The sequence below is a fragment of the Barbatula barbatula genome (assembly GCF_947034865.1).
Source record: "Barbatula barbatula genome assembly, chromosome: 11".
Classification (NCBI taxonomy): domain Eukaryota; kingdom Metazoa; phylum Chordata; class Actinopteri; order Cypriniformes; family Nemacheilidae; genus Barbatula; species Barbatula barbatula.
In genome coordinates, this window is record NC_136774.1 from 13,289,081 (window position 1) to 13,301,649 (window position 12,569).

At 41.9% G+C, this 12,569-nt stretch overlaps 1 protein-coding gene across 1 annotated transcript in view; it reads left to right on the top strand.

Annotated features, from left to right (window-relative positions):
* ghra (growth hormone receptor a) overlaps nt 1–12,569 on the top strand; it is a 32,939-nt gene that overhangs the window by 3,003 nt on the left and 17,367 nt on the right. The window contains exon 2 of the mRNA XM_079467579.1: nt 7,101–7,204. Coding sequence (XP_079323705.1) covers nt 7,105–7,204 — 100 coding nt within the window. The 5' untranslated portion in view covers nt 7,101–7,104. The remainder of the gene's footprint in view (nt 1–7,100; nt 7,205–12,569) is intronic.

The window sequence follows — 12,569 nt, forward strand, 5'->3', positions numbered from 1 at the left end:
TAAGGAAAAAAACCTACTTTGGTCAATGGTGCCCCAGAACTGTTAAGTTTCCCACATTTTTCAAAATATCTTCTTTTGTGTTCAACAGAACAAATAATTTTATACAGTGTGGGAAAACTGGAGGGTAAAAAATCATGACAGAGCAAAATATTTGGGTGAACTATACCGCTAAAGATTTATTATTTTCAACATACATAGTTGAGTGTGACTCAGAGTATTTATTGGTTCAGAGACCAGCAAGGTTGAAATTATAAACTGTGATACAAGGATTAGTCACTGATAAATCTGGATGTTATCAATTCAATGTTGGGTATAAGCCCAATGTGAATGATACTTTACCCTCACACTTGTTAGCGTTGTGAACCTATTAGTTCCTTTAGTAATGCCTAACAGTCAGCAGCATTTACCAAGATTACATAAAAGGTAGCAAAACCAGATCCCTTCAAGCACATCCCTCATGGTTGCATCGGTTTATCATTTAAACGCTGACTGCGACAAACATTTTACAGAATATTTCATATAATATTTTACAGTGGAACTGAGTTGCACTTTACATCAAATGCCCTAAACCAGTGGTTCTTAACTCTGGCTTGCGATATCCATTTTCCTGCTGAGTTTAGTCCCAACTCTGATAAACACCGAACAAGCAAATCAATGTCTCCAGGCAAAGGCGTGTTCAACTTAATGCGGCGCTGCGCAAATCTTCCGGTCTATGACATTAAAGTACCGTGAGAGCAAATTCACGTTAAGTTGAACTTGCTTATTCCTGGAGATTTTGATGATCTTGTTCAGATGTGTTTTATCAGAGTTGGGGCTAAACTCTGCAGGAAAATGGATTTCGCGGGCTAGGAGTTGAGGACCACGGCCCTAAACAATGTTTATAAAACATGTAACTGTCCGTCTAAATTAAATCCCTTTAAGTTTAAGAGAGACATGTTACTGTAACATGTTTCAAAGATGCATTCCTGAATGCATAAATGTAAAATTTTGTTCATGATGCGCCGTGATGTCAACAGAAGGCATATTTAAGAGGTTAAAGGAAAGGAACTGTTTACAGTTTTCTTTACATTGGCAAACAAACAGCATGCGCTGCTGTAGCAATGCTGCATGTGCTCTAAAGGAGCGGGAAATTCTTTTTAGCCAATGAGAGTCAAGGAATTTTCACTCCTTCTCACAGCTATCTGGACAATCAGGCCTTCTGTGTTGAACAACGGGCCCCTCGAAATCCCTGGTGGGGTGGGATTTATAAGGCCTTCCCATATACTATAGCAGAAAAGCTCAGTTTGTACATGCCACATTAAAAACGAACTGCATATTTTCTGTTATGGATTCAACGTATGTTTCATCTGATAATATCTAAGATCACATCACGTGGCTTGTGTCAGTAAATGTTTACAGGCTAAATTGCACATAAATATCCTGTTGACATTATGGTGTTACTGTATCATTCAACTCGAGAAATCCAATCACAAGTTGTCAGGAGAGATTGACCATCATCGGAATTTGAAATAGTAAATGTGTGACCACTCGGATTTGATTCACTACATACGGTAGCCTCCATTATTCACTTAGTCACTGTATCTATTTTCACTGGGTCTGGGGCTTTGAATGCACAGTAGCCACATGTTACTTTCCCATGTTACACATGTTTTCTCTCATTACCAGTGACAACAGAACAGATAGCAATGTTTGGACAAGCTGTCAGTCTAGTTGTGCTTTGTGAAAGAGTAGCAGCATTCAAGGGCAGAATACTTACTTACTCAAGAGTTCTTGACCGGAGGAAGGGAGAAGGGATGGAAAGTGTACAGTATAAGTGTAACCATAAACAGAGTTGTAGTCACGTGCATTTTGTTATTTTGCGCTTAGATGGTGAGTAAAAGTAACAGGTCAAGCATGACAAAGGTATTTGCTGATTATGTATTTTGCCACATTTGGAAATCACGGATGCTATGCGCAAACAATAACAACTTTGAAACCAAACCATAGTCTAGAACTCATCATTAATCAAACTGAATCCATAAATGCACAGTACATCCCATTCCATATACTTTTGGTTAAAATCACTACAAGTTTGAGGTTAAATATTTGGTGCACAGTTATACTATAGCCCTAGTGTTTTTAACCTTTTATATGCAAAAATATATGTATGATATCGAAATATCAGACCTGATACACAGGTCACCTGTCTCATAGCTTAATGATTTGTGGTGTCAGTAGTTTGTGACTGTCACAATGTCATTTCATATCATTTTTTCAGAACAGTTTTAAATGAAACTCCACGCAGTAAAGCCTACAAAGCAAAAAAATCATCCAGCAGAATAAAGTGAATTTGAGTTTATGCGTGGCAGCCTGTCAAGTGTGTTTCTGTAACACATCTTGCATTCATTTAAATTCTATTTATCCAGTTTAAATTCTTCATTCTGTATGACATGATGTCTCATTGAAACAGTACAAGCATTTGACATTTTGAATGTGAAGCTGAATTCAGGCAGTCTAATGAAATTTTATAATGGAAATAATAGTTTAGCAGTAAAGCCTGGAGCAGTGCTGATCTTCAGAGGAACAGAAAGAGACATTTCCAAGTTAGCATAACAAATTAAGTGATAAATAAAGTGGTTGTTAAGGAAACATAATCATAAAAAGTTATTAAAATGCTCAGGTGCATATAATGCAAATGATGCTTTTTGCAGTTAACAGGTCAGGTTTTAATCACAATCACAGAGTGTACACTCAATAGAGAGCCGTAGAGATGACATCTTTTTGGATGCAAACCCCAGAAGCGAGTAAGCATTTGACGACCGGTTCCATCGCTCCGAAGTCTGTAGGTTTTTTATTGGGTTTTTGTTAAATTGTCTGAAATAAGGTCTGAATTTAACAAAACCTCTACATATTTTCACGTTTTAATTTACGACGTAAAACACACCAGTTATAACCCGCTTGTGATTTTTTAAACCTTTATTGTGTCTAGTTTCTAAAAGATATTTCTTCCTTTGTCATAGAGCATATAAAGCGCACAAATCATGCACCATGGGCACAAATGTCTAAAATCATTGCATCATTGGGGATTCATTCACAGAGTAATTATTCACCAGGGAACACATTTTTAATGAAGTTGGAGAATGTTTGAGAAATTTGTCTTAGGCTTGGTGTTGGTGACGTTGATATCGAGCCACCAATGTAGTCTGTTTTTAGCCTTGTGTTAGCTTTTTACTTCGGCCGATTGTATTAAGGCTTCAAAAATAGCAGATATTGTGTTATTCTGTGAAGATTATCTTGATAGACAAAACGTGTAAACATCATGAACATTTGTTATTTACAGATCTTATTTTTACGATCTTCCAAAAGTCTATGGGAAAAAAGCCCCCCGTGAAAAGAAAGAATGTTCTCAGAAACGAGCAGAAGAATCCTCATGCCAGCATGCTTAAATAAACTCACGGATAATGACAAACCATCTCGTGTCTGAAAGTGCTGAGCATTGCCTGGGTTGTGTATGGAAGTTAATTCACGAGTTCACCTGCGCAGATAACAGTTGATGTTGATAGGGATAATAAAGCAAAAGCTTCGTTATGAAGGTTATGCATATTTGGCGTGCTGTCCGGGAAGCGGGCTCCGAGCTTGCCAGATCTATCCGAACCCGAAACACTACACCTTGGTCAGGGTGAGTGCGCCGAGCTCGGAACCGGTTTGAGCCCAGAGCACACCCCCATAAAGCAAGATGTGGGACAGCCGCCGGAGTACGCATACCCCCCCAAACGCGGTGCTGAACAGTATGGAGGCGTGGACTGTGTTCGGGTAAGGACAAGAGGATGATGGCTCCTTAGGAGGTGTGGTTTGTGATGAGGCAAGAATGGGGCAGGGGTTCCTCCAAGGATGGTTGAGACTGATATGGAGTGAGGATGCCTGCTGGAGTGCTGAGAAGTTGGAACCCATGAGCGGCTGGAAGTAGGCTTAGTGCCCGTAGAGGTTGTAAATATAGGAATTCGGAAACTATCTAAAATGAACATCTTCGTGGGTGTCCCTGGGATGAGGACTGATACTGGGAGGAGGCTACTGAAGGAGGGATTCAGCTCGACTCCTTAGTTGGAAGCACTGGCCTCTGCAGAGGCAATCGCTGCTGCGACGCTGGCTTCGATGCCTTCGATGGAAGCTCTGGCTTCTTTGGGTGCTTCTTGTCGTGGCGCTTGCTTCCATGCTTGAATGGAAGAGCTGTCCCCGGCTCAGGCTGTTGCTATGCTGGCTTCTATGCTTGGGATAGAAGCACTGGCCTCTGCTGAGGAGGTCACTGCTGCGATGTTGGCTTCTGCTGAAGAGTCTGCTGTGGCAGAGCCCGTGACTTGGGCGATGGCCCCTGCAGGTGGGGTCTGAATCCCTGATGATTGCTGAGGCGGTTGCAGTGGCAGTGAGATCTCCCGCTAGTGAGATGAAGGCTGAAGTGGTGGAGGTTCGAGCCCAAGTGGGTGAAGGATAGATTCTTTAGATGATTCGGGAAATGAGGGTTCGATGGGCTTCCCTGATGATTGAGAGATCTGACCTGATGTAGCTCTTGAAAGCTTCCGATGTCCAGCGCCCTAGTGCTTGGATTTGAGACTGCGATAGGCCTTTTTGGGCGGCTGTAGTTGCTGCGCCTATGCAGAAGGAGTGGCCGGAAAAGTGGTCTCCGGAAATGCCAGACAGGAGCAATACGGCTTTGAGGTGTTTTTGGAACCAGAAGCGTGTGGCTGGGTGGTTGCATTCGTCCACGAAGAGAGGGTCTGATGTGGTTTTGATCTGAGATTTCCTGAAGTGAAGGTAGGCTAGAAGGGTCTGATAAGGCTGAATCGGTGACTGGAGGTTGAAAATGTAGAAATAAAAAAATCGTCTCGTAGGTGGATTAGGTAGGGAATTGCATAATTGTTAGAGAGAATCCAGCAAATTGCCTCTGACAACATGTCGAAAATTTTGGGGCTGCTTCTGCAGCCAAAAGTAAGGCGGACAGAAAAGTAAAATTTATTGCGCCATCGAATGCTGAAAAGGTGCCAGAAGTCTGGGTGGATGGGCATGACTTTAAATGCGGATGTAATGTCGACTTTATTAAAGTAATGGCTTGATCGATGTTATGATAGTGGAGCGAAAATTCCTCAATTGGAATGAGGCTGTTGATGCTTGGAAAGGCCGAGCCGTGTGTAGACGAGAGATCGAAAATGAGGCGCTTTTTGCCAGAGAATTTACGCGTTGCTACGCGTCGAAGGGGCCGATAATGAATTTTGCGTCAATCTCCTTTTTAATAAGGAGATCGACTGACTCTGGTTCAGAAAGCGCAGACTGAAGGTTGGGGCAAATTAAGCTGCGTGATGGAAGACTGATAACGCCGGGGTCGAAGCCGTTCGAGAGACCGGTCAGAAGATAGTCCGTGAACTGAATGTCGGGGTGCGAAGACAACTCGAAAGACAAACAAGAAACGTTCACGGGAGTCGAGAGGTAATTTTTTATATTTTTATTCTGCACTTGAGACATCGGGCATACAATGCAAGCGTGTGCACCGCTGCAGAAAAGGCACACGTGCAGGAAGCGACAACGCTGCCTGGTACATCTTCCTGAATTGAAGTTCCTGCATGTCTCCAAATTGCTGGGTTGCCCGTGAGCTTGGTTGGCTGGGCGGTTTGGCAGGCATTGAACAGAGGAAGTGGATTTGGGAGGCGAAACTGGGCGTGGGGGAAGAGAGGGAGTGACTAGGGGACATTCGACTGTGGAATGCGCTACTGAGCGACATACCGCGCAGGAAATATTACGAACGCCTAAGAAAACCCTGTTATGCAGCTCAGTGTCCAGTGCGCCCCAGTAGGGGCACTGGTTCCACTGAGCCACACGAATGGCACATTTGGCGGAGAAAAGTTTATGGTACGTGTAGAAATGCACGCCCCCCGTAGGAGAGAGCGAGCTCTGCCACGATGGCGAGGTAATCGGCCAGCTCGCGTCTCCTATGAGGGAACGCAGTGCAGATCACGTCAGTGTAACGGGAAAAAGCAACGGTAAATTCGGGAAAGACCGTGTGCGGGTATGGTTGGGTGACTGATTTTTAAATGTGAGCGATAGATCACCGTAAGTGATCTGCTGCTTGGTTGATGGGGGTGATAATGGTGAGAGGAGAAAATAGTGTCCGCACCTGTCAAGATCTGCGATCTTATGTTCCTCGAAACTGGAGGCGGTTCCAAGGCTGGTGCGTTAACTGGCACTGGCATTGCTGTCGCCGTGGCCAATGAGAAGCTCGATTGAGTCTGCGGAAGAGAGAAAAGGGGGGGAATGGCAGCCGCCTGAGTGGCTAACGGAGTCATGCTCGCGCTAGCAGCAGCGACTAAGGTGGCTGGGAAATGGCTAAGAACCGGCGCCTGCAATGCTAGCTGAGGCAGCCTCACGCTAGTGGTCGACGGAGGCGCCGTGGGCCAAGAGCCAGGGGCAGGGAATGGGTGGTAAAGCACCGGAGCTCCAGGTGCTGGTGAGCTAATGTTTCGAGGGCAGCCCGCTACTGCTGGCGGGGTGTTGGCAGGAGGCGTTGTGAGCGGAGGTGTAGGAAGAAGCCAGGGAAGGAGGTGGACATCTCTTTGGGCCAGGAGACGATGTGCCACCTCTGGATTTGGCCTTCCGAGGTGTAGAACGGCGGAGCTGGCGGCCTCGAGATTAAGCCGGGGAATCGCTTGATGTATCCGATCCTGAGCTGGACTGATGAGCGCTCGGCGGCGCTGAAAGATTGTCGTTGATGGCGGGGGTCTCAGACATAGCATAGATGCTTAATCTTAGGAGATCGAGCAGGTAAGATGGGCGAGCTCGCTATGGCTGATTGTGTATGTGCAGTGATTGCTGATTGTGGACCAGCCAGCTGATTATATGCTACTGCTCCTCCCAAACTTTGTTAATTAAACATCATTTGTCTGGTGTCAGTATAGGGTTTCACATAGACCAACTAAAAATGTATGTGGGTCACAGCCAATGCATTTGACATGGAGGAGTAAAATGGACTTGATGAATTTGCTGAGATGGCCCAGGGGTCTGTGGATTTCCATTTGGTAATTCGAAGAGAAGTGTCATCTGTGAGATAATGTTTCTTCTTTTTTTTTGCGGCACAGGGAGATGGCAGAGGCTATGGCTCACTCGCTCTCTCTCAGTCTGCTGTACCTGGGCTTGCTGTGTGGGAACGTTTCTACACGAGGGTCCGAGCTGTTTGCCCCAGGTACCGTATTCATCACAACATTTCACATCGCAGACAGGCGTAATGTTGCTGACCTGTGCTATCTGTCGTCATTTTATAACCCACAGCTGTCCCCCATGGTCCTCTTTAATTTTTTTTTTTTTTGAAGAAAGGAATTTATTTAGTAAGCATCATTTTCATTTGTTATAAATGCATGTATTTGCAAAGATGGCTTTTTATCAATCACAGAATAAAATCGCAAATCTAAATGCCAGATCATTATCGCAAAATCATTGGGCCTGTGTCAAGATTATTCACCTTTGAGCACACAGAACATTTTACTTTGGTCTAGTCAAACAATCCTTCAATAGATAGTTTTGTTTGAAAGTAAACACAATAACTGTGGTCATCCAAAGTCCAGGGACAGGATACAGTGGTGCTTATGGGTGACGATGAGCCGATATTTAGGAAATTATTAAGGAAATACTAAATAAGTGAAAAGATTAATAATGAAATGTTGATAATTCTTTGTAGAGACATAAATTCCTTACATATGGTATAATAGACTTTCAGGGGTGCAGTGAAGTTTCATGAAATAATGACCCAGTAGGTTTTACATAAATTGGAGCACAGACTTTAGCACATTGATTAAAGTTCATCGTAGTGATTTATGTTTGAAATTAGACTGCTTTAATATAGATTCAGTTAGTATTTAATAACCGCTGGATAAAATATTTTTACTTGGAACTTGAGGTCTGTTAAGCATTTTCATTGGTGTAGCATAATGGGGGAAATCAAGTCTTTTCTTAATATTACAGTCCCACTACTGCATTAACATCCCAGTTCATTTGTCCAATTCATCAGCTATGTTTCCATTCAAAGTGTGCAATATTGGAATATCGCAAAAAACTTTCACAAAAATCGAGCCAAATCAATAGCTATTGTGAGTTTCATCGTGCCACAAGAAAATCTTTCCCGTCAAGGGGTTATATACTGTCGCCAGGCTTCGTGCAAATAATCCGTAGCATTTAGTTGTTTCCAGTCTAATATATTTATTTCAAGCTTTCAACATGTTGTCCTATTAAATCAGGCCTGTTGGTGCAGGAGGCGATGCCCAGAGTTTTCAGCACCATATGAGCTCATCATCATAATGTGCATTAGTTTGGTTAATAAACCCCCACCTTGCCTGTTTAGGGAAATATTCTAGCCATGCCTCATTAAACACATCTCAAAGGTATTCTGAGGACAGTGCGCTTTTATTGAGAACAGCAGTTATGCAGCTTGAGTTATTTCATCGGACAGGGGCCATGTTTGTGGACTTTTTTCCTAGGGAGCTCTGGCTAACATGACTCTCAGATTTTGGCCGGAATTTCAAAGACATGAGGATGCCTTATGGAGGAGAGAATGAGCTGGCGGTGGCTGAACCAGCTGTAGCAGGCTCGCGATGTTAAGAATACGATTATAGACATAAGGCAATGTTGTGAATGCTGTTACTCTTCTTGGCAAAAAAATCTTGTTCACGCAGGACTGTAATGACTAATGAAGGGATGCTGATTATGATTTGTGTGCTTTGACAGGTAAGTTTAAGAAACCGTTCACTCAAAAATAGAAATGTTGTCACCATATATTCACCCTCATGTCATCCAAAACCTCTATATGACTATTTCTTCTGTGAACCACAAAAGAAGATATTTTGAGGAATGTCTCAGTGGTTTTGTGTCCTTACAATGGAAGTCAATGGGGGACGATGTTATTTGGCTACCACCGTTCTTCAAAATATCTTCTTTTGTGTTATGCAGAAGAAAGAAAGTAACAGCGGTTTGCTATTTCATGTGGGTGAGTAAATGATGTAAGATTTAATCAGATTAGAATCAATACCTCAGGACTCAGAAAGCACAAGACGCCTGTACAGCTGGTAATAAATGAGTAAAATGTCAAATCCATGGTTAATTTTCATAAGGCAAAGCCTCTTCCAAATCCGCTGCAGTCCCGAAGACTGCTTCTGATAACACAATCCTGATGTGTTACCATTGTATCCTTTAGCAAGGCCAAGTTGCTTCAAGGGGACTGTGCTTTAAATAAATAAATAAACAAATATAACAAACCGCAGTGCAGAGGACTTCACAGCAACCCGTGTGTACAAAGGAAATTTTCATAAACACAGGAAGATTCTTGGATGTCTGTTTTCCCTCCACCAAGAATACACTCACCGAGCCGCAAGCCACCCCTGAGATGATGTTCTCCACAGAGCAGGTTTTTTTAAAGGCCCGAGAGTTATGTTATTTTGCCGTGTCAATTCCGTAATTTTCGCTGCCGTAACCCTCGTGCGGCACAGGCTGCTGTGGGTGGAGAGGAACACGAGAGCCCGCTCCTGTGACTAAGGGAGTTGAACACGCAGGCGGGCCGCTTTTGGACTTTAGTTTATTTACGTAAGGCAGCAGGGAGGAATCGCGAGGAGTCTGAGGCCGCTGTCTTTGAGACATGGGGAGAAATTGGAACAGCGAAGGGCAGCAGAGAACCTAGTGTTATGTAAGACTGGTCTTATAAAATTGAGTCCAGTTGCCAAATAGAAAGCAGTGGGGACCGCAGGGCTGTTCCAATGCAACTTTTTCCGCTTCACCACAAGGAGCGTGCAAATAAAACCATTCTGAATGCATATTTTAAACCTTCTGTGGTAAACTCGTTCGCTGAATCAGCATATTGGTTTGCGGAAATATGAGGGGAAAATGCAGAAGGTTTCGTGGATGGATTTTGAGGGATGGCACGGTGAAGGTGTTAATATGTGGTAGTAAAAAATAAGAACAGCAAGCTATTTACATTGGACCATCTCTGTTCAGTTAGAATTTTCTTTTGCAAAATGCCTAGATTTGTGTATTATGTTACATTAATGATGGATGTATTTCACAGCTCTCTGCATTTGATGTTAAATTTAATAAAGCATTTATGTAGGAAAATGCAGATGGCTTTTAGGTTATTGATTAAGATGAGTGAGAATATCACAAGACCATAGAAAGCTGTGTACTGAATATTACAGGCAAATGTGAACTACTCCTCCTTCAGATTAAACCAACTCATCTTCATTTTGACACGATTTGTGTCGTAGGGTGTCGTAGTGATCCGTACATTACGTGGGGTGTCGGAACGCAAGATTCGATAGTTTTGTACACTAGTTTGTCATGGTTTACGACCACCACAAAACACACTCACATTAATACCCACAGTCTTGTTTGTGGAAGTCACACCCTAGTTCTGCCTTTCTCGAGACAAAAAGCTGTACTCGTTTGGATGTATCGTACTGTATGCCGTTTCATCTGACGCAGACGCCTAACCCGAAGTTAACTTCTTACCTGTGTTGGTTATGATATAGACATATAAACAGTTGATTTAATGTATATTAAAATTAATTTATAGCAATAATTTATTTAATTCTTTCTATTTAATGATATTAAAACTACTCAACTTTTTTTTATTCTTGGCGAAGCTCTACCAGTAATTAAGTTTGAGCAACAAAATGTGACATCGTCCATATGTCCACCACACAACAAGAATTTTGGAGCCCAAAGCGCATAATCTGATAATCATAACATTCAACATAATTAACAATACTACAGTATAATTAATGTCATCCCATAATGTTAGTCCAGTGTATTTTGCAAACAAAACGGATCCTAGAAAGCCACTTTTGGAGAAAGTAAAAACAGAAAAGCCTTCCAGTGGCACACTACATATGAGCAGTCTTGGAGTGCTGCTTTTGCTTATCAAATTAGAGGACCGGAATAGTTTTATAATGGTTTTCCTCTCTACGTGTGTGTTTGCATCAAGTGAACACTTGCAAGGTTACTGAGTGTAGACTGCATGTGTGTTCTCACCGGTTATTTTTAACACCAGTTTACATTCTGCTGTAAGTATCCACTGGCTTCATTTGACCTTTCGTTTATGTTCGAGACACTTTTTCACCCTGCCACACTCTTTTTCACTTGCTCTTCAAACCTTTCATCGCTGTAGCCTAATCCCCCATCTCACCCCAAAATATTCCTCAGATCCACGCAAATTAATTGGTGGTAATAGTATTCAACAAAACAGTGTAAAGTAAACAGAGGCAAATGCAAACATACAAGGACAGGTAGATTATCACAATATATTGAGCAGTAAAAGTTTTTTTTATGCTACACAAAAGACTCGAAGATCTGAATAATTCAAAATAATTTAATATGTTATGAAATAACACAAGTGCATGATTAATTGAACAACAGTTCACTGTTTTAATCCTTTTAAACGGTTAGTAATAATAATGTGGTTGCATTGCTTTACTATTTGCTTTGTTCTCATGTTTTGTCGTTGAAATACATTTGTTCCTGTACTTTAAATAATCATTCAATAATTTGTTTGTCTTTTTGCATGTACATGTTATTCTGAGGTCTGTGTGTGACATTTTAGGGTGAGTTTTGTCTCACGGGTCTTCACATAATGAGCACTTTGCTCACCACGCTCTGAGCACTCCTATTGAACTGTTCAGAATCAAATCCTGTAAAATGTAACAAACGTTGATATTTCAGATGTGTAGGATGATGATCATTATATGGCTCACCATATGGATCAACAATGTAGCGACAACTTGAGGAACAGGACATTGTCAGAAGTGTGTTGTATCTTTCCCTTGCCTCAGGCTTTTCCCCATTTCAGCATCAGGCTGTTTACAAAGATAAAGCACAACAGGTGATACACGTGCCGAGCTGTCATGGTAGCGAGTGTATTTTTATGTGCTGGTCTGATGGCAGTCTGTCCCTTCCTCTGCACTGACACAGATTCTTGTGCTGGCAAGACTCACTGTTCCTCTGTCCTGACAAAAACAATAATAGGCTATCAGTGTCGGTGGAGAAATTTAGCGGAAACTTTCCGGATGCAATGTACAATTGTGTGTTTGTTTAAAATTATTCTGTGTGCATCATGTGCATACACTATGTTGTTTCCGTTAAATCTTATTCGAGTGTTAGTCTTTTCAGTGCTAATCTTTTATGACTTGGTCTCTTGGCCTGATTCACATTTGAAGTGAAAACTCTCATATGGAGTTTTTCACTATTTGTATTGTAACAAAGCAGCTTTACAAAATAACACATTTTAGAACAAACCAAAGACAGACTAAAACGGAAGGTAAGGTTTGATTTTCTGTGTCTGTTGGTTTTGGAAAATGATCAAAATATGAAAAACAAATACTTGAACTTGTGCGTTCTAAGTTATGTATCATTTAAATGGTTACTTCATCAGAATTTGTAGTTACATTTCTTCAGATGTTGTTAGGTAGGTAGCATGTTCTTGTTGCACATTTAGTGGCTTATCACTCTTGTTTACACTGCAAAACTAATCATGCATCAGTGTTGTTTTGTTGGAGCTGTTTGCTTCTCCTGAA